The sequence below is a fragment of the Nipponia nippon genome, unplaced genomic scaffold (genome assembly GCF_047370975.1).
Source record: "Nipponia nippon isolate SJK-2023a ecotype South Korea unplaced genomic scaffold, ASM4737097v1 scaffold_3, whole genome shotgun sequence".
NCBI classification, from domain to species: domain Eukaryota; kingdom Metazoa; phylum Chordata; class Aves; order Pelecaniformes; family Threskiornithidae; genus Nipponia; species Nipponia nippon.
The window spans coordinates 33,864,677-33,890,556 of NW_028262347.1; the positions used below are offsets into that span (position 1 = coordinate 33,864,677).

The 25,880-nt window shown below is 40.6% G+C and overlaps 1 protein-coding gene across 1 annotated transcript; it reads right to left on the reverse strand.

Moving 5' to 3' along the window:
* Window positions 1-3,872: 3,872 nt before the first annotated feature.
* On the reverse strand, window positions 3,873-24,933 carry TWF1 (twinfilin actin binding protein 1). The gene is made up of 9 exons (XM_087764859.1): window positions 24,796-24,933; window positions 21,404-21,481; window positions 18,694-18,872; window positions 17,317-17,412; window positions 14,698-14,802; window positions 9,998-10,123; window positions 9,650-9,800; window positions 9,102-9,223; window positions 3,873-7,101 (listed from the first exon to the last, which is right to left on the reverse strand). Exons 1-9 carry the CDS (start codon window positions 24,818-24,820, stop codon window positions 6,931-6,933), a joined length of 1,053 nt encoding a protein of 350 aa, XP_087620985.1. The 5' UTR covers window positions 24,821-24,933; the 3' UTR covers window positions 3,873-6,930.
* Window positions 24,934-25,880: the final 947 nt, after the last annotated feature.

A 25,880-nucleotide genomic window follows, 5' to 3' on the forward strand; every position in this document is an offset into this window, starting at 1 on the left:
AATAGTAATTCTAAGACCAATTCTGCATTTTTCTTCGTCAAATAATGAAGCTCTTTTTTTTTTTTAATGTATGTATGTATGTATATTAATAAATAAATACTGAAATACACTTTTAAAAAAGCAACATGGAAAGCTTTCTAAAATAGATACATTGACAGATCCAAGCAAACTGAAAATGGAATGGAAGTGACTGGTAAGATTCCAGATGCTTTGGACTGAGTAGGTATGAAAATACTGCCATTGTAAATGAAAGAGGCTATTTTCATATAAGCCTTCTTTGCATCTCATGAACTTTTTCTTGACAGCTTAGGGGTAGGAAAATAGTCTGGCTTACAGCTAAATTTGAAATTCCATGATTATCAAAGAAAAAGGAAACATTCAGAAATGATCTGACTGCATTCCCAGAGATACATATCTCTGTCTTTGTAGAACGCAAGTGATTTCTAACACTTGTATTTGTATCGTTAGATCTCTGGCTATTAACTCATTCTGTATTGCCTTTCAAAACTGATAGTTTAATTTAGAAAAAGGTATCCACCTAAGCAGCTTCTAGTTTTATTGAGCATAAATTGTAAAAAGCTGTTAACGTAAATAAAAACTCTACGTTATTATTGCAGATGATTATTTCTGCTATTAAAACTTTGAGCGTTGGAAACAGTAGTCATTTTACGTTGCTTGCATTTCTGATAATAACATTATGCTAACCTCACTGCATGGAGTAAAGCTGTACAGCTCTTGACCTGGGCTTGTGGAGAAAAAAGCTGCTATAAAGCTAAATCAGAGTAAAATCTGCTTAAGCCATTCTTCAGTTTTAAACATCTCCTCCAGCTGTTACGTGAAGGTTTCTTATTAGATCACGTCTGCTTTTTACTGTTCCCTGGAGCTAGAATACATCCATAGTGTTGTCCTGGAGTATGTTTGCTGTAGTAACTCCCCCATCAGGGCTGTTCACCTCTGGTGGGGTCGAACAACTTTGTTTATGCACCAGCTGTGATGTCTGAAGTATTAGGAGAATCTCAGCGACGAGCATGTGAGTTCCTGCTCTCCTGTCAGAGCAGACCATGACTATTCGCAGTGCTGCTGCTGTCAGTGCCTCAGTTTTGGCAGTTTTCCCTCACTCACTGAAAATGAAGCATGTTAGTTACCATTTCATAAAAGAAAAAAAAAATATTTTGAACTCATTTAATATTTTTCTAGTGAGGAATGAAAATGTGAGATGTCAGGTAATTAGGTAAAGCTAGCTAACTTATGTGAGAACTTTTTTTTTTTTTTTTTTCTTTTTTTTTCTTAAAAATACCCAGGGGCCAAGAAGGAACTCTGCCCCCCCAGCCAAGATTTTTTTTCAGTGTCTTCATACAGTAAAGTCAGCACCTATAGACACTAACAGGGGATAAAAGTAGCTGACTTCTGTTTCATTTATTCCCTGCAAAAACATTAAACTATGCTAGGATCCATACTTCTCTGTATTAATTACTATAGTAAAGCTTTCCAAGACACAAATGGGTAACTTGAGTCATTCAGGTTCTTTGAGAGTAAAGGGATGATCAAGTTCCACAGAACCGGAGGTGAGGGAAAATCTGGTGCGGTTCCTGGTGGGTGAAGAGAGCTGTGCGTGGGAGATGTTCGTGGGATAGAGGTGGTGCTCACGTAGCTGGCCGACACCCTGTCTCGGCAGGAAAGTGCCATGGAGGGCACCCGAGGATCGCTCTCCTCAGTGAAAGAACCAACCTTTTGCCTGTTCAGGACCTAGCAAACTGTAACATAAAGCAGTTTAGTCACCCCCAGAAGGTGCATGAACAAAAAGTAGCAAGAGTGATTTATTGCAATTCCAACTAAGACTCTAGTAAGAAGCAGCAGGATAAAAGCAAATGCTAATGAGCCATAGAAAATTGCTGTTAAGGAAACCTCTCATGAAGAGCAACAGCTCTGCCCGTGGGTACAGCAGGGGTAACAGAAGGGCTGCTGTGAGTCAGACCGGGGGTGTCTGCACAGCCCCGGGGCCAGGACATGAGCCATTAGTGGCTGCTGAGGAAAGAGTGCAAGGAGAGGACACGTATGTAGTGCTACTGCACTGGAATAGGATGGCTTTGTACAGTGTGCAGCTCATACTAACTTTGGAAAGGATGTGAGGTCTTCATTAGTTATTAAGCCTTTATCAAATTTCCTTTGATTGGTTTGTTCAGTTGCCTTTTGAGCCAACACACCTTTTATCAGCCATAGCACTTCATATTATTGAAATGGGAAGAATTGCCTCATCTTTACAACTACCTGAAAGGAGGTTGTAGCGAGGTGGGGGTCGGTCTCTTCTCCCAAGTAACAAGCGATAGGACGAGAGGAAATGGCCTCAAGTTGTGCCAGGGGAGGTTTAGATTGGATATTGGGAAACATTTCTTCACAGAGAAGGTGGTTAGGCATGGGAACAGCCTGCCCAGGGAAGTGGTGCGATCCCAGTCCCTGGCAGTGTTCAAAAAACGCGTGGATGTGGTGCTTAGGGACATGGTTTAGGGGTCGACCTGGCAGTTAGGTTAGCGGTTGGACTCAATGATCTCGGAGGTCCTTTCCAACCTTAACGATGCTATGATCTTTGTATTTGGGCTAGCCAGCTGAGAGTTTTATTTATCACCCGCTGACCAAAAGGCAAGTAAAACTGCTTCTGATATTCATGGTCACAGAGAGGCCTAGCCTGTTCCCTCCTCTTGCCTCGCTTCTGCTCCTCTTACAGGCATAGCCTTCTTCCTGTATGGCACTTTGCATTAAAATTATTCTCTTGAATCCTAGTTCAACACATCTTCAAATTTCCTTCTTTCAACTGCGAAATTGCCGTATCACTCATTTCCCCATGGGGGTGTGTTGGCAGAACAGTTAAAAGAAAAGCCAAACCACTAAATGTTCTTTTTAGCTTGAGTTGTGAGGGCAAGAGGAAAATTTCAAGCAAACGCCTTTCAGTTGAGACAAAAAACCAATGGAACAAGATCATTTGAGTAGTTTAATTATACTACCTCATGCTGTTGTGGTTTAACCCCAGTTGGCAGCCAAGCACCACACAGCCGCTCGCTCACCCTCCCTCCACCCAGTGGGATGGGGGAGAGAATCGGGAAAAGTCAAACTCGTGGGTTGAGATAAAGACACTTTAATAGGACAGCAGAGAAAATAATGATCGAAGAATACGCAAAACAAATGATGGACGATGCAATTGCTCACCACCCGCTGACCAATGTGCAGCCCATCCCCGAGCAGCAATTGCTGCCCCCTGGCCAACTCCCCCCAGTTTATATACAGAGCATGACGCCATACGGTATGGAATAGCGCTGTGGCCAGTCTGGGTCAGCTGTCCTGGCTGTGCCCCCTCCCAGCTTCTTGTGCACCGGGCAGAGCACAGGAAGCTGGAAAGTCCTTGACTTATGTAAGCACTGCTGAACACACTGAGGTTTTAGTTGTTGCTATCAACATTATTCTCATTCTACCAAAACACAGGACTCTGCCAGCTACTAGGAAGAAAATTAACTCTATCCCAGCCGAAACCCGGACACATGCTGAGCAAGTAACAACAGATAGAACTGCTCAATTACTCATCAACAACTGCAGCATGTTAAAAGGATAAAAGAACTTTTTGAAGGGGCTTATTACTGCAAGCATAAAAACCTCAAGAGGAAAACACTTGGATCCTGCTACGGAGGCCTCTGTGCTGCTCCTGTAAGGCAACAGGAAAGCAGCTGTTCCCAACATACTGATCTTTCTCCAGTGGCAAAAGCCAGGAATTCTGTTTCTGCCCACCTCCCTTCTTACCCTGCAGTCACTGTTACTTACACATCACGGTGTTAGAATATAGATCTTCTTTAAGAGATTATGAAATGATTCAGACAACACCAAACTAAAGCATGAATCTTTATTTATAAAGTAAATTACAAAATAGATAAGGTCAATTTAGTTAATTTTAGCATCTGAAGGTGGTTTTCATTGAATACAGAGACACCGTAAATTAAAAGTTTCCTTTATTGATGTGTTTATCCAAGTAACAGAGCAATTGTTACCTTGATTAGTTTTACAGCCCTCTGATAGGAGTGTTTTAAAACATCAAATTCTCCCTACCTTGCAACAAACATTTCAAAAATAATTACCTGTCATGTTAATTAACAACTATTTAATAGCTTGTGAGTTAACTGCAAGCAGCTGCATTGCTTCTGGGCTTTATGAAGGCCAACAACAATTTTGAATGGACACTTTCAATTATTAAACGATCAGAGACAGTAAAGGAGTAACTTTCATTAATGCCCTCATTTTGTGCCGGCTCTGAACATTCGTTAACAGCAATAGTGTTATGTGAGGCAACTACGCAGACGTAAACGTGACAGATCTCACAAAAAGATCAGATGCTTATTGCTTTGTCAGGAGAATGGCCACAGGAGGCCTGGAGAGGCAGGCGGCAGCGCAAGTCTTCATACAATTCTCTTTTAGGGGAAAGGTGAGGGGGAAATACGCTCGGGACACGACTCTCTGCTGGCTGGTCAGGGGTTTGTACACCCACATATTTTCAAGTAAGATAACTTACAATGCCTGGTTTGGGCTGAACTCTAAAGCAGCTCATTATAAACGCCCTCGCATAATCACTTAACCAGCTCTCACCATCCTCCAGATTAAGCTTTCTACCTCCTACCCTCATCTACCTGGGGCAGGATTAGGAAAAAAAAAGACAAACCACAAATCCCAAAACACAACATGCATATAACCACACCAGGTGAAACCGTTCATTATTCAAAACATTTAGTATTAAAAAGCTGAACTTCTTTACTGGTTCAAATAAGCGTAAAAAAGTATGTGCGCTCTTGGTATGCCTGACACATGGGCAGGAATACTAAATTCAAACAAAAAACCCTCTAGCAGTAATTCTTAACTGCTACACTCAAAGGTTTTTCCTTAAAAAAAATCCCAAAACCAAAACCCAAAGTGAATTAGGTGTGCTGAAAAGATTCAGAGTTCAACTAAAAATGCATTTAATTACAGTGCACAATGAGCTGCACACACATTAGCCATGTTTAAAAACCAATGACACTGGCCTGACAGGTAGTGCATAGAAGAAACACTCCAAGGACCAGCTCCTTGCCCTAGAGGGAGAAGGCAAGAGGCGGAAAAAGAACACAGTAGCTAAGGGCAAGCAAGAGATTAGCTGAGCATCAAGAGCTACTGAATTGGACTGATGTAGTGTATAAGATTAAATGAAAAAAGGTGAGGTGTCAAATTTCTACTGCGTATAAAAAAACCACAGTAAAACCAACAACTATTGCAATCTTCACATTATATAGTGCAATCTCAGACGTCAATAACAAGCTAGTATCTCCAAACAAAATAATATATAAGATAAACCAAATTTTATCAGGAACTAGTAGTGTCAAAGCATTATTTCCCTACAAAACTAGGTTAAAAATTATCTTCCACCAGGTAAACACGTGGTTCAGCTATATGTGTACACCCAGCACCTATGATAATATGCAGTGAACCAAGACTTGCAACTCCCATGTAGCTTTAAAAAGAAAAAAAAATAAATTCAAAAACCACAAAGCTCGCATACAAGACACTAAAAAGCAAGTCCCCACTGGGGAATATAATCTATCCACTAGTATTTGCCTCATTACACAATTTTAAATATTTAAGGTCATCCAATACTTGATTTCCACATCTAATTCTTCTTTAATCCACTTACTAAAATAATCTGTTTTTTCTCTTCCTATTAAACACATTACTCATGGTTCAATCAAGTTTAGACTATTCTGGCTGATTTTAGTATTTTGGAGAAGGGAAGGCAGAAAAAAAAAAAAAAGACAAAAAAAAAAAAAAGACAAAATCCTAAGCAGGTACTGCCAGCAGTTGTTCAAGACCTAGCTGGATTTTGTTACAGATTTAAGTTACTATGAAAGTTCAAACATTTAGGAAAAGTCATTTTCAGAGTACGCTTAAAGTTAAAATTGCAGTTGATACTGCAAACGCACTAGGATCTCAAGAATAACTCACCACTATGAAGCAAGTCTATTTCAATTTTTACTGAATTTACACAGTTTTAGATCCAAGTGCACAGACAATCAATTATTTATTAGAAACTTTAAGCATATTGCTTTGAAAGCAGCTCCATAATCTACTGAGTATACTAACTCATGCACTTTTAATCACCTTTCACTTGGTCATTCAGTACTTAATATGTAAGGCTTACAAGTGGTATACAAGTCTGCAAAAGCTACAGTGGTTTTATGTCAGATTTCTTTAAAAGACAATTCCACAAAACTAGTTATAAATTTGAAATGACCACGCTTTTGTGTGGGAAAATATCCAGCTATTCCTGAATATTTACATTAATTGATGGATAACTGATTTTAGTATCTTTTCTATTAAACAAAACAAAACACCACCACCACCCAACAATGCATCATGTCAAAACCAGAATAAAACCTTCTGTTGTACTACTGTCCATAAGAGCTACAAGGAAAAATAAAGATTTATCTGGGACAATGCTATATAGTCCTTCCGCTCTCCTCACGTCCTAAGTCTCAGGGGTTTCACTAGGCTACTCGTAAGAACACAGGTTGGTTGCCTAGGCATACAGCTGCAACTTACCCACAGAACACAAGGGCCTAATAGTCTTATGTCTGCAAAGTTTATGATCACATATACAGCTATTAAATAACGGATTCTAATTTAAAATAAAGGGGTACTAGCTTAGTTTTCCTCTGCTAGCTTTAAAATAATTAGCTCCTCCACATGTCATAAAACATGGTCAACAGACATATAATCATGTGACAATATAAAAAGTGTTGAGGTCAGAAGAGTAAAAAGAGCTTTTTTTTTCCTAGCATCTATGCATGGAATGATTTCAGTTCATTACCAAAAGCCAGAATTTCATTTCTTACTGTAATACTTTATAACAAATGCAAACAACAGTTTCTAATCACTAGGTGTTTCAGTCTCTGCTGGACCTCTGATCAGTCTTCGTATTCCCCTCTTCCCCGCAGGACCTTTTGGTTTAGCAAAACTTTGTTTGTGAGCATGTTGTTTTGGATGAACCTCTTCATAAAGAAAGTCAGCAGTTAACTCATCACCATTATCTATTTCAATCTGGGGAAAAAACCCAACATTTATCATATTCATCTTAAAGACATATTTAAAAACATTTAGAAATTTTGCTGAAGCTTTAAATACTATATTAAAACCATATGTGCAATAATGTTCAGAGTCCAGCATGAAATGTTCTCCAACTTGTGCCTAATGCCCTCAGCAATCTTGGATAGTTTTTCTGAGAATCCACTATACTTTTAGCAGTATTAAGTGTGATTTGACTAAATTATTTTTCCTGAAATATAAGCACAACTACACACTACATATGCCAAGAAACTTCCTCTGTCCCAAGCTTTAGCATAGCGTACATGTGGACAGACTTTTTAGTAGCGCCTGTAGCGACAGGACAAGGGGTAATAGTTTTAAACTAAAACAGGATAGATTCAGATTAGAGATAAGGAAGAAATTTTTTTATGATGAGGGTGGTGAAACACTGGAACAGGTTGCCCAGAGAGGTGGTAGACGCCCCATCCCTGGAAATATTCAAGGTCAGGTTGGACAGGGCTCTGAGCAACCTGATCTAGTTGAAGATGTCCCTGCTCATTGCAGGAGGGTTGGACTAGGTGACCTTTAAGGTCCCTTCCAACCCAAACTGTTCTACGATTGTAACACTAACTAGGAGTACACATTCCATGCGGAAACAAGTGCTTATTTACTACTCTGTAAAGTAACTTCCTTAAAAGATATGAAAGCAGCATGCGCTCTTTCAAAACTACAATTTCCTTTCTTTATTCTCCCCTCTGCGATAAAAAATTTTCCTTGTCCCAACATAATCTCCACATTTTAAGACTGAAAATATTTCACTAGAATGTGCTTCAAACATTAATTGTAAAACCAATGTGCATACAGATTGTTTTCTCTTGAGACAGAAGGGGAAGAGTACAAACAGCTTATATGATTAGCCGGCTACTGCAACTCATCAAGTATTCAAGACAGGGAAAAGCTAAAATAAAATTAATGAACAAAAAGGGGAGGTTGTTGTGGTTTTTCAAATTTAAGCATATAAACCTGAATGGAAAGAAAGTACTGTTCTCAAGCCAGACCCCACTGTTTTGAATTGCAGGAATTTAGAATTCGGAGAAATGCTTTGGCCCTGCTCTGCTGAGCATTCAGCACTTCATGGCCTGCCAACCATAGCACTTGACGGACTTGCCAGCCACGGTATTGCTGTTACAAGTACATGCTTCAGAAATATGTCTATGGGAATTTCAGGAGTCTCATTGTGCATTTATTTAATTGTAGAAAGGAAATTTCTGAGAAATAGTTACATATAAAAACACAGTGATAATCTACTTAATCACGTCACCAGAGTAAAAATGTTTAATATTAACTCTGCTATTTTTTAGGTAGACATATTCCCCATAGAAACCAAGCCTCAAAGTTCTTCTAAATTTACAGCACGAGTGTTAAGAATGTAACCATAGGTCACATATTCCACAAATGGACCATTCCTGTTGTCTCTGCTCTGGAGGTGAGAAGCAACTTATTCTTTATGCATAGTAGTAAAATCTACACAATATGAAAAGATCAGCTTACTTGGAAATCCTTGTTTGCCCCATCAAGGACTCCTAAGATAGCAGTTTAAGTTCCAGAACTGCAGCTTGAAATTATTTTGAAAATCCTTAAATAACCTTGGCTTTAAAGGAATTTAGTGTTCAACAACAGCAATGTGTCGTGGTCCAAAATATGACAGGCCTTTTAGTAAGAAATCATGTTACTTCTAAATAGTTCTTCAAAGTACCCTCCAATACTCCCTTGATGCACAAGGATATGTTTATTAAAGCTATGAAAGTGTAGAAATTGTGAAGCAGAGAAAAGCTTTCATGATTTAACTTTGTATCTGAAGCTTTATCAACAAGTATTTCTTGTTCAGGACAAATGTTAATAGTTATGCAACACTGTTCATTGTTTACAGAAGGTGGTGGCAGAGACAGTTATAGTTAGATATTAAGAAGGGAACAGAGGGATGGAGAAAATACCAGTATACCCAGTGTACCTACCTTTCTAATTATCTGCATCCACAGCTGTCCTTCTACAATTTCTAAGAGTGGACTTTTGCAACTAGAGTAGAGCATTCGTTCTCGTATACTACAGGTATACCCTGGCATAGAGTAGATGAAAACTGCAGAAAAAAGACCACAAATCAGACCATAACTACACTCCATCAAAACCCGTATCATAAAATCACTTACAGCAGAGAGGCATGGCAAATCAACTATGCAGTCTGAAAGGCGAAAATGTAACACCATTCTGGATCTTTTTTGCTTCAGCAAGTGTTTCATTTCAAATGGGGGATCAGAGAATGGCCATTATCTTTACATTTTCACATGATGACTGATTTGTAGGTGTTCATAATCAAAAGAGATAGCTCACTACTTTCTAAACGTAAGGACTCTTCAGAAGTCAGTTTCACAACCAAATGACTCTGAAATTTATGCTCATGCTGACAGATAGATTACTTTTATGACACGTCTTTCTCTCTGCCTCAAAATTACTAAAGTACTTGAAACAAGCCAATGGAATTTCATATTGGGAAATTTTCTCATACCTATGGATTCCAAATAGTCTCCTTCATGGGCATGCTTGTACAGGAAAAAGTGATAACGTGCAGCATCCTTTGGAACTCTTTTTGGCAAGTCCTTAAGTTCAGTATGAAGTGTGTTGGCCAAAATAATAGTTTCATTTTTCATATCAATTTGCTGTTAACAAAGCAAACCTGAATATAATTAATACACAGAAAGCAAACCAGAGAACATGACAGGATGGAAAAAAAATTGAGTTAATCTAATACAGAATGGTAATTTATCAGTGTATGTCATCAACGCACATTGTTTAATGTGCGAGTAATCTATTTTATACTCACTATTAAAAAATAGTTGAAGTATTTTATACTTGCCAGTTGCACATAATTCAGTTTCTTATTTTTCAATTTCTCCAAAGCCTGAATAGCTTCTTTAGCAATGGGGAATGCTACTCCTTGCAGTGTTTGATGCTTGGTATCTACACCAACATCCGTCTGTACCTGGAACACAAGTAAATTGAGATGTCAACAGAAACCTTTGCAAGCATTCGTGTGGTTTCACACAATAACTGACAATGCATTGCATACGGTTACACACAAAGTTACCAGCAGCTATTCTGAGAATAAACTACCCTAAAACGTCATCCCCATATACAACAGATTTGCATTTTTTAATTTACAGGTCACGTTCGCTTGCTTACCTGAAAACAGTTTTGTATCTCTGAAACAGCTAGCTTTGCAGAGCCAATAGAATCATCAGAGGGAAATCTGGCTCAAGTGTCAGTGAAGAAGCTCTAAGTTAAATTCTGGTATAAAGATACAATAAGCCAGGAGGAAAGAGCCTCATTTTCATATGCTGTGTTATACTTTTGAATTGAAAATACTGCTTACAAACTTTGTTGTATCTTGAAAAATTTTAGACCAAAACATAAAAATGTCATTTCTAGGGAGTAAAAATTTTTAGAGGAAGAGTGAAAAATTATATCTCATGAAACAAACTGATCTTCTTGGAGGAAAAGCAAAGCAACTTCCCTCCCTCCTGCTTTAATATCGTCCCCCCAAAAGCCTATACCAAAAAGAAAGAAAACAAAACAAACAAACAAAATCTTAATTTTTGACTTCTAGAAAGTCAAAAAAGTGAAAAAGTGAAAAAAAGTGAAAAAAATCCAGGGTAACTGCAAGCTAGATGATTGTTCATCATCCAGTTATGTTAGTCACGAATTATTTAAGAGAAAAAAAAACAGTTAATTTAAAGACATTTTTCAAGAATTTATTTTTATCTTAACATTCATGCAGTTGCTCTCAAAACTAGCTCTGCCCTCCAGTTTTCCAAAGTCTGAACTTATTGTCTAATTATTACCTTTTGAATATATTGACTTCCTTTTATAATTCCACAAGTGATGAAGCAGCAGAAGTCAGAAAAGTGTACAAAATGGAAAGTGCGGGTCTTAGATCTATCAACTAGAAGATGTTCAGCTTTAATTAAAAAGAGATGCTAAGGAAATATGAAACAAACTGATAAAAAAATAAAAAACAAAGAGACTTGGGGCAACACTAAATTATACTCCACATTTTAAGAACAGTTTATCAGCAACAAGGAAAGAGAAATAAGCAGGAGAAAGAGCGTACTTTTGTAAAAAGATTGATAAATTTATGAAGGTTATATAAGAAGTATCTGCAAAATATATCTTCATAAAGGCCTGATAAATAACCATAAAATAGGCATCACAAAAATAATAAACCATAATAAAACACCATACTAAAACACAAGTAGAAAAAAAAAACATAAAAACCAGTTGTGAAGTGTGGGGACAGGCAAGGGAAGAGAGTAACGCAACATAACTTCAGATTTCAGAAAATGAACAAAATCTACTTGTCCATACTGCAACATATTTCAGACCATTAAAGCAAAACAAAAACACGTCAGTCACTTAAAAATATTTAAATTCACACCATAAGATTTGTTAGCAATGGCTGCTGAGTAGTGGATAAAATGGCAGATGAAATTTCCTGTGAATAAATGTAAACTAACTTATGCAGGAGGGAAAAAAAACCCTCTCTTCTACCTGTATGGTGATGGGGTTGAGCTAGCTACTACGATTCAGGAGCAAGAACTTGCAGGTCACACTGAATAGCTCTGAAAATATAAGCCCAGTGGCCAGTCTTGGCAAAAAAAACCCAAACAAAACCAAAAAAACCCCAACACTTCCCACCCACAAATGAAATGTTACGAATTGTTAGAAAAAGAGCAGAGAACAGAACACATCATTATGCACTGTAGATACCAGTAACATGACTGCATCTTGAATACCACATGCAGTTGTGCCTTCCCCATCCTCCATATCATAAATTACATAGCAGAACTAGAGAAACTGCAGAGAAAAGCAAAAGCATCAGAAGTATGGAGTGGCTTCTTTAGGAGGAAGAACGACCTAGATTAGGACTCTTCAGCCCAGAAGAGACAACTGATAAGGAATACAACAGAGGTCCATGGATACAGAGTCATAAAATAGTTTGGGTTGGAAGGGACCTTTAAAGGTTATCTAGTCCAACCCCCCCTGCAATGAGCAGGGACATCTTCAACTAGATCAGGTTGCTCAGAGTCCCATCCAACCTGACCTTGAATGTTTCCAACGATGGGGCGTCTACCATCCCTCTGGGCAACCTGTTCCAGTGTTTCACCACCCTCATCATAAAAAAATTTCTTCCTTATATCTAGTCTGAATCTACCCTCTTTTAGTTTAAAACCATTACCCCTTGTCCTATCACTACTGGCCCTGCTAAAAAGTCTGTCCCCATCTTTCTAATAAGCCCCCTTTGAGTATTGAAAGGCTGCAATAAGGTCTCCCTGGAGCCTTCTCTTCTCCAGGCTGAGCAACTCCAGCTCTGTCAGCCTGTCCTCATAGGAGAGGTGTTTCATCCCTCTGATCATTTTTGTGGCCCTCCTCTGGACCCGCTCCAACAGGTCCATGTCCTTCCTGTGCTGAGGACCCCAGAGCTGGATGCAGTACTGCAGGTGGGGTCTCACCAGAGTGGAGCAAAGGGGCAGAATCACCTCCCTCGACCTGCTGGCCACACTTCTTTTGATGCAGCCCAGGATACGGTTGGCTTTATGAAAGGGCGGGGAGGGGGGGGAACTAAGGAATGACTTAACGACTGTTCTCTGCCTTCCCCACACAGTCTGTAGGGATATCAGAATAAACTAGTAGGTAGCAGGTGGTGGTTCTTTACATAGTACTTTGTCAAGCTGTGGAATACACTGCCATAGGATCTGTGGCCAACAAAAATTTTATGTGGATTTAGAAAAACAACAAGACTAGATGATGGATGAAAAACCCATTAAGAACAATTATATAGTAAGACATCATCTCTTGCTTAGGAAGATCCCTACCTGCAAACATTGAGGCAACAGAAGAGTATTCAAGGGAATTATCATGGCTGCCTTGCCCTGCTCTTATACCCTTCCTAGATTTCTGCTGTTGTTCACTCAGGGACTTGGTGGCAGACTAGGTGATCCTTTGATCTGACCCAGTAAAATATTGCTTAGGGTAATTATGAAACAATACATATATGGAAAACACTTTTTTTTTTTCTTTAAATCAGAAAGCTTTTAGTTTTCTGAGTCTAATTACAGGCTTCATAATGCTGGAAACAATGAAGAGAGAAATGATGTAAGTTAATGTATTGCAAGATGCTTCAAACAAAGCCAAAATGGCAATCTACAGTTTATGTATCTCTGAAAAGCACAGCTATTGCTGCTGAAGTTTCACAATAGCACATAAGGTTTTAATCAGCTGTTAAACACAGCGTATGTAGTGCGTAAGAGAGAATACTAATACCAGAAGTGATCATCGATACCACAGAAGTTTTACATTCATTAGTGGTTTTCTTTTTTAAAGCTGTTCAAGTAAAATGCAGTGTTTGATGATGATGAGAGCCTTTCTATATTGGATTAATCAAAATTAGACATGGAAAATAACAAAAGAAACCACTGGGGAACAAAAGTCAATAAACAACGAAGTTGCAGCAAAAGCACGGTAGAGTGAAAACATTAGAGAAGACACAGAGCTGCATTTAACACGATGGTTTGCTGGCATCCAGCTGCAGAAACAAACCATATTTCAAACACATGTACCATGACTGTAAAATACAAGCCTAAAGAACTAATAAGATCAGCACATGACCTATTTTAATACAAGTCTGAACACAAACAGTAACCAAGTGAAGGAAAAATGTGAGAAAAGAACCCTCTGAAAATTTTCAGTCACTAGCTAGCTGGCAATCATCAAATTATTTGGTAAAAGGCGTTTATTAGAGGTTTTTCTAAAAAGCGTTTGTAGCAAAAGCAAATCAGTCTCTTAAAAGGACTAGCTACTTGTTTTGGATTTCTATTTTATTTTTATTGGAATTCCATTCACTTCCTCTCAGTCTTAGAGACAAATGCACTGGTACTGGAAGCTAAGTATGTTTCCTCTAGGGATAAGGCTGCTGAAATACTCCTGGCAATAATTCACTGCAACAGTTGCTATTTTGTGTTTTCTCTACTATTTCTGCCACCATGGGAATTGTATGTAGGCAATCACAGAATGGTTGAGGTTGGAAGGCACCTCCGGAGGTCATCTTGTCCAACCACCCTGCTCAATCAGGGCCACCTAGAGGCAGTTGCTCGATGTCTTGTCCAGATGGCTTTTGAATATCTCCAAGATGGAGACTCCACAACCTCTCTGGGCAACCTGTGCCAGTGCTCAGTCACCCTTCACAATGAAGCATATCCAGTGACATTAAAAGCATGTTAAGGGCCAGAGTTGCAACAACTCAGCTGTGCAGTTGCGAGGCGTCTGACTCAGACACTAGGCCTTGCAAACTCAGCAAGATCATGCCACTTCAATTCCAGCCATCAGCATCCTGCAATCTCAACTCATTTAGAGATAAATTTATATTCTCACCCACTCAAACTTTCCGAAACTTTCCATTTTCTGTTCTGCCCTTTTTTACCCTAGAAAGACTTTTTCCGTACAATACGTTTGGAACTCTGCATCCAGTTTCCCACCCATGCTTGAAGACATTGTAGGTACCTCATTAATCTTAATTTGTCGAAGTTCCTCTTCTGCTGCAGTCAGAGGAGCAGGGGAGGACTGTGATATCAAATATTTTTTATATCCATTCAGTGAAACATCATCCTGAAAGCACAATATCAATATTGATCATTTTGGTAATGAAAGTTTTCTTCAAAGGTGCTCTATGCAGCATAAAAAAAAGCAGTTACTTCCCATACAGTTATGGTCATTTTATTTGAATGCATTACAAGTGTAGGTGCATTTGCAAATTCAGCTCATCTACCTGTCCAGCAGGGTCCACTGGGCTGCTTTTATACCCAATTGTACCGTGAGCAGCATTTCCACAAGCAGTCCCTAACTACCTTGCTAATTAAAAAATTAGCATTAATGAAGACAGTGTGCATAAAGTTATTCAGCCTTCTTGGACAAAACCTCACAGAACTGCCACAATTCTAATCAATTAAAAATATATATATTTTTTTTTTTCTTATAAAATTTGCATGCTCAGACTGGTAGCTTATTGGTAGTTTTCTATCTAAAAATGGGAGACAGAAATGCTACCTCAGGACAGGGAGTAAGCACATGCTACTGCAAATAGTTCAGGATGCAACGTCACAGAAGTGATGAATTCTGATAACCACTTTGCAGAATTCGTTAATACTCAAGTGTCAGTTCTGGCCGTCTCCAAAGAGGTTGATACCAGAGGCAAATACTGTTGTGTTTTTATAATTAAGGCAGTCACCCAGGAAAGGGCAGGACTTTACGCAATCATATAATGTGATATTATACTCAAGTTCTGAGGAGAAAGAGAAAGCACCTTCTTAGCTCTTCCCTTTCCGAAAGAGACAGACCTTCCCAAATACAATTTCCAGTGCCAATATTCCATTACATCTTGTTTCAGGAGCCCAGAGGTATTGAGGCCAATGCACCATAACCAGGTTCCACCAGGATAATAAGAGCTGGTTGCAACTAAACCATCCTTGTGTCTAAGAAATAAAGACAGAGTAACCCACTGGATGCTGACGATCATGATTCTGAGTGAGGTTTGTGACTTGAATACTTTGAAGAAGCTGCGACTTTCACACTGATGAACATTAGAGGCCAGCTACAATTAAGAAGCTTATAAAGACACTAAACCAACACTTTAGAGATATATTAAGCTGTAACATAATAAACTTGGAAAAAGTGAGTTACATTGACTTCATCCTCTAAGTGCCCCAAACACGTTCTGAAATAACAGTAATAGACAAATGCAATGCTCCTTCCTTACAATTGTGATGGAAGCTCAGGCTTGCATCTAGCCCTACAACTCAGAGCCCAAATTCTACATATTACATAGACTGCTAATGGTTTGGTGCAAGTGGTGGTGAGAGATTAGTTGACTGAATGGGCAAGAAAAAAATAACATGAGCTCTACCAGTAAACCCTCTTAGCAACTTGGTCATCTACTTCTCTGGAATACAGCCTCTCCAGAGAGGTTTCTTAGTGTGTTTGTTAGGATAATGAAGCCTCCGTCACAGGTTAATGCTGAATATAACAAATTATTTACTCAGTGAGCAGCAGAATTATTAGCCTCATGTCTTTGTGGACTTGTCTGTCCACCGCAACAGCCCATGTCTCTTCCAGTTTTTTCCCCACTACAATATCCTCTGTTCTTCCCCAAATCTTCAACTTCTTCCCTTCCTTCAGCACCAGCTCCCTGTGTCAACAGTGGCAGTGCTTTGGTTCAGATTTGTGCATATGATGAACTAATTAACAGGCCAAAGAAGATAACTGCTGCACTCTGTCTTTGCTGAAGGAGGAAAAAAGGGGAATGATAATTTGATCTCTAAGTAATTATCAGTTTTCATGAAAGGTATAGGAATTCTGTATCTTTGAGAACTCTAACTTGTATTTCTTTAAAACTGGCAATGAATTAAAAAGTCAAGACTGTCTGATGTCTGCCTGACATAAGGCTTATTTCCCAAAGAAACCAAGGCAATACAATAGCCTCATATTTCCTCACAGGCTTTTCAACATCCCTTAGAAGCTTGTTAGATTTCATACATGTACCTTCCAATTATCTTACCGTAAGTGAACAGTCAACTGTTAGTATTCTCATTGAACAAATTAGTAGCTACTAAAATTCTGTTTCCCTAAGTTAAGATGGCAGACATGGACTTGAGTTACATTTTATGGTCAAATTCTAAAGAACTGACAGCTTAATATCCTTGGTTTAAGATAAAAACATTTGTTTTCAGATGTTAACGGCTTGCAGATAGCTGTTCTAGCCCACTTCTGATTCAGAACCATACATCCAAAATGGCTTGTGTATACAATTGGCCTGAAAGTTACAGTGTTCCAGCTTTTTGAGGATTCACATGCATGCAATGAGATTAAGAGATGCTCCTATTATTCCAAGATTAGTTTTCATAGCCATCTGAAGCAAGGATTTCTTAGCCTGAAATTGTGAAATATACTTAGTTACTTGTTCCAATGAGAGCAATTACATTTTAAGATTGGAATAATACACATAGCTTTTAACTCTTTTTTTCTTAATCAAAAAAGATCAGAAACACCACAAATTCATACCAGTAAGATCAGCTACTATATTTAGTATTTAAAGTCAGCATGCTGACTTTAAAAAGAAAAACATACCTGTACCGTTCCAAATACTTCATCCTTAATATGACCACCTCCAAATTCTTTCTTAAGTGTTGCTCGGGTTGCTGCATACAACATTTTTTGGCGAACCTAGCATATCATAAAACAGTGCTGTTTTGGTTTGGGTTCTTTTTTGTTTTCTTTGGTGTACACAGAGAATCTAGCACGTTGGTGTACCAAGTCCATTAACAAACATCTTTCTTGAACAAATATTTTAAGTGTTGAAACTGCATTTTGAAGCTGTAATTCTTAATAAAGAATAAACTCCATGGAATGAGCTCTGGATCATGACACTAACACACACTATTAAATTCTCAAGGGCATGATACTATGCATTATTATCAAAGTAATTCCAAAACTAAATTGCATCTTTCGTAAGAGTATGAGCTTTTTTCCTAAATGGAAAAAAAAAGTCAACATAATCTTTACTAATTTTAAATGGGAAAAACCACAATTGTTTAGATCTTTTGTCGCTGGTCTGTGTACTAATGGATAAAACAGATAGAGAAAGAGCAGACTGCAAATAATTCATTATTATTTCTTATTTGATAGTGACTCCAGGCAGTTTTGGTTCAACTACAGAGTGGAAAAATTAAATTTTCTGGGGGCAGAAGATCTAATGTTTGCTCCCTATCAACTTGTGTCTAACACAGTCACTTCCTCCTCTCTCAACAGTCCCATCTTCCCACCTTATTTCACCGTCATGCCATCCTCACCACAATACCTCACTTTTCCCACCTAATCTCTTCTATGCACTCCTGCTCTTGGTCTCTTACTGTTTCCTAACTGCTAGTGAAAGTAGTAGGAATATGGCAATAGCTTTACTTTCTGTTTTCCCTTATCTCACATTCCCAGTACCTGTACACAGTATCCTAGTTTCTCCTAGAAATCCTTAACTGTAACCTCAGTTTCCTCCCATGTTCTCTAACTACTAAGAAACAGTATATTCTGTGGCAGGTCACAGATCCACAAGTGCCAGCTGGGCAGCCAGAAAGCCAAACAGCCTGAGCTCACACTATAATCCTTCTCTCTCTGGTAACACCCATTGAGATTTCTGTCCTATATCCTTCCATGAATTTTCATGAAACACTGACAGAAAGACAGAAAAACAAACAGGGCAAAAACATTGTCTTCTCTCCTCCAGTCAGGCTAGAAATAAATTGGATCAGCTGCACTCCATCTAGACCCACTGATGTTGTTCCTCAATCAGCTTCAAGAAAGGTGTTTTCCCAGTTTGCTTGGGGGAAAGTGAGGGGAAGGTTGGGGAATGCTTCATTCCTCAAATCCTTTTCTTTTATATCTAGGATTCAAATCGAATGACACTTTTGAAAAATCATTAACAGCATGAAGCCTCTGATGACTGTTACTTACAGGAGAGTGATCAGGTGACCATGCAATGAAGATCCATTCATATCCTTGAGCATTCTGAGAATCTAATCTGTATAATATATAACATGGTTGCTTGTCTTCAAGAAGGGGAAGGACAAAGGCATCATAATCCTTTTCCCATGATCCAGCTGGCCGCCTAGAGGATCCCACAATAAGCTGCTCTATAACCAATAACCAAAGCTACAGGTTAGCAACAATGGTTAATACTGTGTTTCAAAATTAACAATTACAATAAACAGTTAATCAGACACTTCATCTTTCATAAGTATGTCCACAAGAACAGGAGTCAAGAACAGTCAGTGTGAAAGCACGTGAATTCCTACAAAAGCTGTGTATGTTCAAACCCTAACTTACTTTAACCCAAACACAAACAGCTGAGAAGTAATCTGCTGGTTGTCATCAAGTTCTTTGATCTGAAGGGATAAGACTGATGTTAGTGTTTTTAGCATAATGTACACAGAAGGGAAATAAAAACTGTCTCCTGCCAGTTAGTTTATTTTTAAATTGGAATACTTAAATAAAAACAAGATGAGAGTAAGCTTTTAAATTTTAGAGTTAGAATTATTGATGCTCCTGCTATAACATATTGGTGTTTGTACTCATTGTAAGGAGTCAATAACTCAGTTATACAGTGAAAAGAGTTTGGAATGAATATGCTTGCACTAATCACTTTAACTTGACTATGTAAGTAGATAAACCTCTTTCTAATACAGCTTCATAACTATGGTCTCTTTAAATGACTGAAGTTGTTTATTATGTATAATTGGCTTAAATCTGTATAGAATACTTCAGATGAGATTTAATTATGTGAATAGCTGTAGCAACAAGATTTTTCTCTTATTTATAAATCACATCTCAGCTTCCAAAGGAAAGCATTAGTACTGTGTCTTTCAAAACATTTATCAGCTTCCCAATAAATACTAGTCCCCACAATCAAAACAGAAACACCTTGTTTAAATGGGATCCTACAAGTTCGAGGACCATCATAGTAGCTAGTATACAAAATACCTTTTGAGAGTCTAGGACCTAACTTCTATAACTTCAGACAAAAGTACAACAGTATACAAATGCCTCTACGGCAAAGCTTTCAGAGCAAGGCACTCTACCACAGTAAGGCACAGAACATGAACAGCTCAGGGAGAGGGTGTTTGGCCCTTCTCTGAATTAGATGCAATGTAGCTGAAGTTGTACACCTACACCAGAGTATTCAGAATGTACTTGCCAATTCTGAACTCTAGGTGGCTTTATACTCACTTGGATTTAAGAGAGAAAAACGCAATCAGAGGAACTCTATAGCCCAGCAGAAACCTCCTCTCTTACTAACTCAAATTAGCAGAACTCAATTTGGCTATTATCTGCTGATGAAGGACAGTTGCTGAAAGCTCCTGCAGACAGATGAGGCAACTGTCCCTCTTCCAGTATTCTGGGAATTTGAGAGATTTCTTTTTGAACTGTGGAAGACAGTATCAAAGACTGGATTCTCTTCTACATACAGACAAAATGCATATATATATATATATATACACAAACACATACACACAAAGCAAAAAGAGGGAATGTCTTCCATTTGTATCTTATTTCTAGGCTTCATTTCATATTAAAAAGTAGCATACACACAAAAGCATACTGTTTTACCTTGCCTAATGGCGAAAAAAAAAATTCAATGGTATGCCAACATTTGCTACCTTGTGCTAGGGAGACTTTACCACAGTGACCTGCCTATAATATTACTATTGTCACTTCCTTAAGGAAAGCAATATTAAAATGTCAAAAGACTTCCTAAAAAAAGCAAACACAAAGATGGTAACAATAGGTTATTTACCTAACAATAAAAGTATGTATGTGTATGTACATGTACACACATGTACCTTTCTCCAGCTAACAGGTATCTCAGTGTACTGTAAATGAATGAACTGTAGAAAGAGCAATAAACCCAAGGGGGGCATCTGACGTACTTGAAAAGATGGACTAAACCATGAAGTGTCTTATACAGTCAACCAGCACTGCTATTTAAAAAAAACCAAACCCTATGCATTCTGTCTTTCAATGTTTGCAGCCTTGATCAATTGCCAAGAAGTTCAAAGATCAAACTCAAGTTCTGCAAGAAATTATGTAATTTTATATTTATACACGTACATGAGATTTAAGGAATGGTTTTAGCTTTGAAAATTTGTACAAAGTTACAGATTTTTAAAGATATTTTCTATGTAGCCAGATTACTACTTAAACATCTGCTTTAACAGGACTTTCTACATGCAGCTGATCCCACTGTAAAAGGCAGATAACATTTATACTTCATTTAAAGTGACTACCTGCTGTGTAAGAATCTCTCTGTCTAATGAAAGTAACCAAAGTGCCAAAACGCTACACAGGTGTGGATTTTTTTTTCCTCTGCTCTTTCTTTAGTAAGATAAGAGTAAGCTCATTTATATTATCTGTATGAAATACATAGCAGTTCTCGGTAAAATATGAACTGACATTTGGAAGAAAAATTCAAATGCAAAAATACAGTAGCATCATACTGAAAAGCTTAGCATCACCAAAACTTAAATCTTACCTTCTGTACATGAAAGATCTTAGTAACATTAAGTTTTGCAGAGTTTTGAGTTTTAAACAATTGTACATGTAGGTCACTAAAACAACTACAAAAATATCTAAAAGAATCAGAGAAAGAGATTAAAATTTGACTAACCATTGTCAATGACTATTTTTAAAAGCCTGTATTGTCCATTTCTGGCTCCAACAAAGGTGTCTTTAACACTTCCACTAGCTGAAAAAGAGAAAATAATAGCAACCAAATGAACATATTTCACTTCCCTAGGACAAAGAATATTCACAAAGGTAAGAACAACACTGGAAAAGCGTACAACTGGCCCATCACTACAAAGTTGGACTGAAAAAGGAACACGGGAGTGATGTTCCCTCTGTGTTGCATACTATTCCAGCCCCTAGCATGCCACAAAAAGATGACAGTACAAAACAGCCCTACTCTCTAGCATACCATATGATTTTCAACATTGTGAAAATTAAAGGTGACATCACATCATCACTCTCAGGTTTCAGAGTTAACACAGCAACACAATAAAAATATGACGCATCTCAAATTACAATAGCTTCATGAAGTCTGCAGGCTTAGTACAAACTTTCAGACAGAAACTTTACGCCTGCCAGGAAAATGTTAGAGTTTGTCTGGCAGAAGTGCTGGTCTTTCCTGACGAAACCTCTCTGAAGAGTACCAGTGAAGGTTGCCACCCATTGCTCATCTTTCCTATCACCTTATCTCCTTGTATGTATCTTGATGACATTGTTCAAACCCTGACCTATTTGCAACAGGATAGCTTTACAATGAATTTACAAAGAAGTAACTAAAAATATTTTTAAGTGTCCGTAATTCACACTGACACTATACCGCAAACATGACAGACTCACTTCCCTAAGCATACTGAAGAACTGTGCTTGAGTCATAGATGGATCATTCTTACCTCAACTGCTCTGCTAAATAATCTGAGTGCAAATCGGTTTAATTTTACTGCAGACAGGGGGTTGTACAGCATTTATTGAAGAACATTTATTGCAAGCTGGTCCTTCAAGTAATCCCACAGCGTACAGCATAGCACCAGCAAAACACACATCAAACCAGGAAACACATAAAAAGGATTGTTTATAGTCAGTTTGAGGCCAACTGAACAGATGGTCAGATGGCATCCAGCAACATTACTGCCCATACTCAAAACATTTTAAATTTATGCTCATCAAAGTGATGTCCAGGCCCATTCTGAAATTCCAAAATGGTGTGGGAGGGGAAGGGGGTGTTAAACAAACTGAACTGCATCAGGTTACCAAGTCCAACCGCAGCTTCATCCCAGTTAGCATCTTCCCACTAACCAGTGCAGACCCTCACTATAATTTGCTGCCAGCTTTTCTAATTGTCTCTGCCAATCCTCACCATTCCATTCAGCACACAACCACTGCACCACTTTCTAGACCTTCCGTTTCCCCCAGGACTCTTTTTTTTCCTCTTTTTGTTCTTTATTCTCTCATTTCAACCCTACACACCAAAACAAGACCAAAATAGAGCAGTCCCTGCACCAATACCAGAGCTGCGACAGCTCCTGAAGTAATATTTTGAGACAAGGCATTTGAGAAACCATCTCACTATCAAGTGATCTATGCTTTTTTTTTTCCATAAAAGTTTTAAAATTCACAACAGAATGATATTCTTTTCTGCATAGCAGAGATCTACAGAATTAAAATTTGCAGTTATTTCACAAATATTTTACAGGGAATATTATTTAAAGATTATTTAGAAGACTGTGAACATATTCTAGTGTATTTTCCCACAGCTCCATGCATTCTACGACTTCCTACACCATTTATCTGCACTGGCCTGTTTGAAAGCCCAGTCCTTTTAGCAACTGCCTGGTACATTCCACTGTCCTCATGACTTCATTTCTGTTTCCAGAAAAGAGCAGCCCATGCTGTCAAATCTTGCAATTGTTTATGAGTGACAGTAGCCTGTTTGTAGCTAAGGCCAGAAATGGCACAACAAGTACTATTCCTCTTCCAAACTGCAGAAGCGGGTGCTTTGCTGCTAACAGGACATCTGATTAGTGCCTGCCAAGGCAGGATCTGTGCAGGAAAGCTGCCGAGTTCTCTACAGCTCTCCTCAGAGGACAAATGATTCTCAAAGGCATGAAGGAGAGCAGCAGAAGAGGCTTAGCCACTCTTCTTGCCTGTGGTAAGCAACAGGATATTCTCCTGCTCCTCCCTCCAGCATAGCCAGGGGAGAGAACAAGGGAATGAAGAGCCACTATAACAGCTTTCCCCAGCCTGGGAAAAAAAGCTATCCCAGATGCACCTCTAGCCTGAGAAGGGTTGAAGAACTTAAAACAAGAAGCAGAAAAAAAGAGCGAAGACTGGCATGCAGGGGAAGGAAAAGAGAGGCGAAAGGGTGCAGCCCAAATGCAGCCAACGGACAAAAAAGGGAATAGAAGAGCAGTTAAGTGCTGCCGTGGCTGGGACAAAAGTCACCTTCAACAATAAATATGGGAGAGCAGGCAAAGTACACGGTACTAGTCACCGAAGAAGCAGATTGCAGAAAACGAGACAGTAAAACCCGACACACACACACACCCCCCATAATCCTGCAGTATAATCCCTGTTTAGCAATTCTGTGATTCGGGGGGGGACCCGGCAATACTGACAAACAATACCCTGTCGTCTTCTAATTGCTCCTCACGCCCTCCAAGGCCGGGAAACATGGGGGAAAAAAGGCTCCCCCACACTCTTCCCTTTTGTAGCCTCCAGTGATGGGATTTTCAGTGGGCCTCCCTGCGCCGGGGCTCCCGGTTCCCCTCAGGGCTCCCGCTACAACGGACCGGGCAGCGACGCCCGGCATTCCCGGGCCTGCCCGACCCATCCCGAACCCGCTGCGGCCACCCCGGGCCGGCGACAGCTCCTCCGAGAGCCGGGAGGGGCCGGGGCTGCGGGAGGTGCCCGGGCAGCGCCCCCAGCCCCGGCTCCCACCTCACCAGTCGCCCCGCCGCGGCAGGACAACCTGCGCTCGGGGAAGTTACCTGAGCCGAGCCGGGGGCTCTCCTCGCCATTTATGGGTTTCTGCAGTGACTAGTTTTCCCAGGCGGGCTCCCTGCCGCTCTAAGGCGGACAGGCGCGGTTAGCTGTGCCGGTAAACACTGCAAGTCTTCCCCGGACTGGGGCCGAAGCTCTGGGTTCGAACCTGGGGAGCGGCGGCCGCCCGCCCGCCCGGGGCCGAAGCCAGCAGCAGTTTCCCCCCGCTCAGCTCGCCTCCCCCGCCATCCCGCGGCGGAAAGGACGGGCTCCTCCGGTAGCGAACAAAGAGCGCGGCGTGGGAGAAAATCCCGCCGGGAACGGCCCGTTAAACGGCCACAACGGCCGCCTCCCCCCCGCGCCCCGACCCGACCCGACCCGACCCGACCCGCGGGGTAAGGCGCTCCGCCCGCCTGCCGCCCGGCTGGCAGGGGGAGAGGAGGGAAGGGGGCCCGGCTGTCACGCGGGGCAGGTGGGCTCCGCGGCGCGGCGGTGGCGGTCAGCGCCGGCGGGTACCTTGGATACCGGTCTGGTGGGACATGTCGCGCCGCGCCCGGGGCAGTGCCGTCTGCCGCCTCCCAGCCCGCCCCGGCCCGGCCCGGCCCGGCCGCGCACACGTGACGCGTCGCCGCCACTCAGCGGCCGGGAGGGAGCGCGGCGCTTTCCAGGCCCCGCCGGGCCGGGCCGGCTCCAGGGCCCCGGCCGCGGGTAGCGGCCGCCGCGCTGCTGCCCCCTACAGCAGAGCCCCGCCGGGCCGGGCCGCGCTCCTCGGGCCCGCCCGGTGCCCGCTTCCCCCTCAGCGCCCCCGTACGGCTCCTCCGGGTGCCTCAAGGCGGCGGGGCGGTGCAGCCCTGTCCGCTGCGACCCTCTCCTGTCCTGTCGCCCCCGTCAGCTGCCGTCCCAGAGCGTGTGGCGCGACCTGCAGCCGGGCAGGGCCTGTCGCCGGCCCGGCGCCTGCCATCATCCTCCCCGGCAGAAAGGGACGAGTGTCCCACAGGGTTGCTGGTTGGCCGAAGTACTGAAAAATAACTGAGGTGAATTTAGTTGGTCTTTAGGAGTCTGTCATGGAGACCTCCCGCTCTTGCTTGGGGCAGCAGGGAAGGAGGCACAGGGTGGGACACCAGGCTGCTTGTGCGTATTGTGGATTTTGCATTAAACAGTCACCTGATGAAAAGCCCAGAAATCAGGGGACAGAGCCCAGAACCACATCTCTTTCAGTTCAAGCCCTTGCCCCTGACAAGGCAGTCTTTCTCTGTTAACATTGCATTATTTGCTACTTGGTGGCACTGCACCAACAGAAATAGTGAAGATTTCTTTTCTTTCAGCATGGATCTGGCGGTTGAGACGCTCATCTGCGTTGGCAAGGCAGATGGATCCAGGCAGAGAAAGGGTGTACGTGCTTCTCAGTGAGTGGCCTATTCATACGCTCAAAGGCTTTTACACCCTTTCAACCTGTGTTGATAAAGTTTCTCTAAACTTGTTCTTTTAAAGTTCCAAGTGAAGGAGAGTCCTGCGTTATGAATTTAAGCATGATCTGAAGGCAAGTTTGCTTTTGCTAGCTGTCTTTCACAGGCACATCTGTCTACAGGTTGAGAAGCACT

Coding starts and splice junctions, on each gene's coding strand:
- TWF1 (XM_087764859.1), bottom strand. CDS start 24,820: ATGTCCCACCAGACCGGTATCCAAG. Junction 18,873..21,403: donor AAAAATAGTCATTGACAATG/GTTAGTCAAATT, acceptor TATTGGTTATAG/AGCAGCTTATTGTGGGATCC. Junction 10,124..14,697: donor GACAAATTAAGATTAATGAG/GTACCTACAATG, acceptor CTTGTGTTCCAG/GTACAGACGGATGTTGGTGT.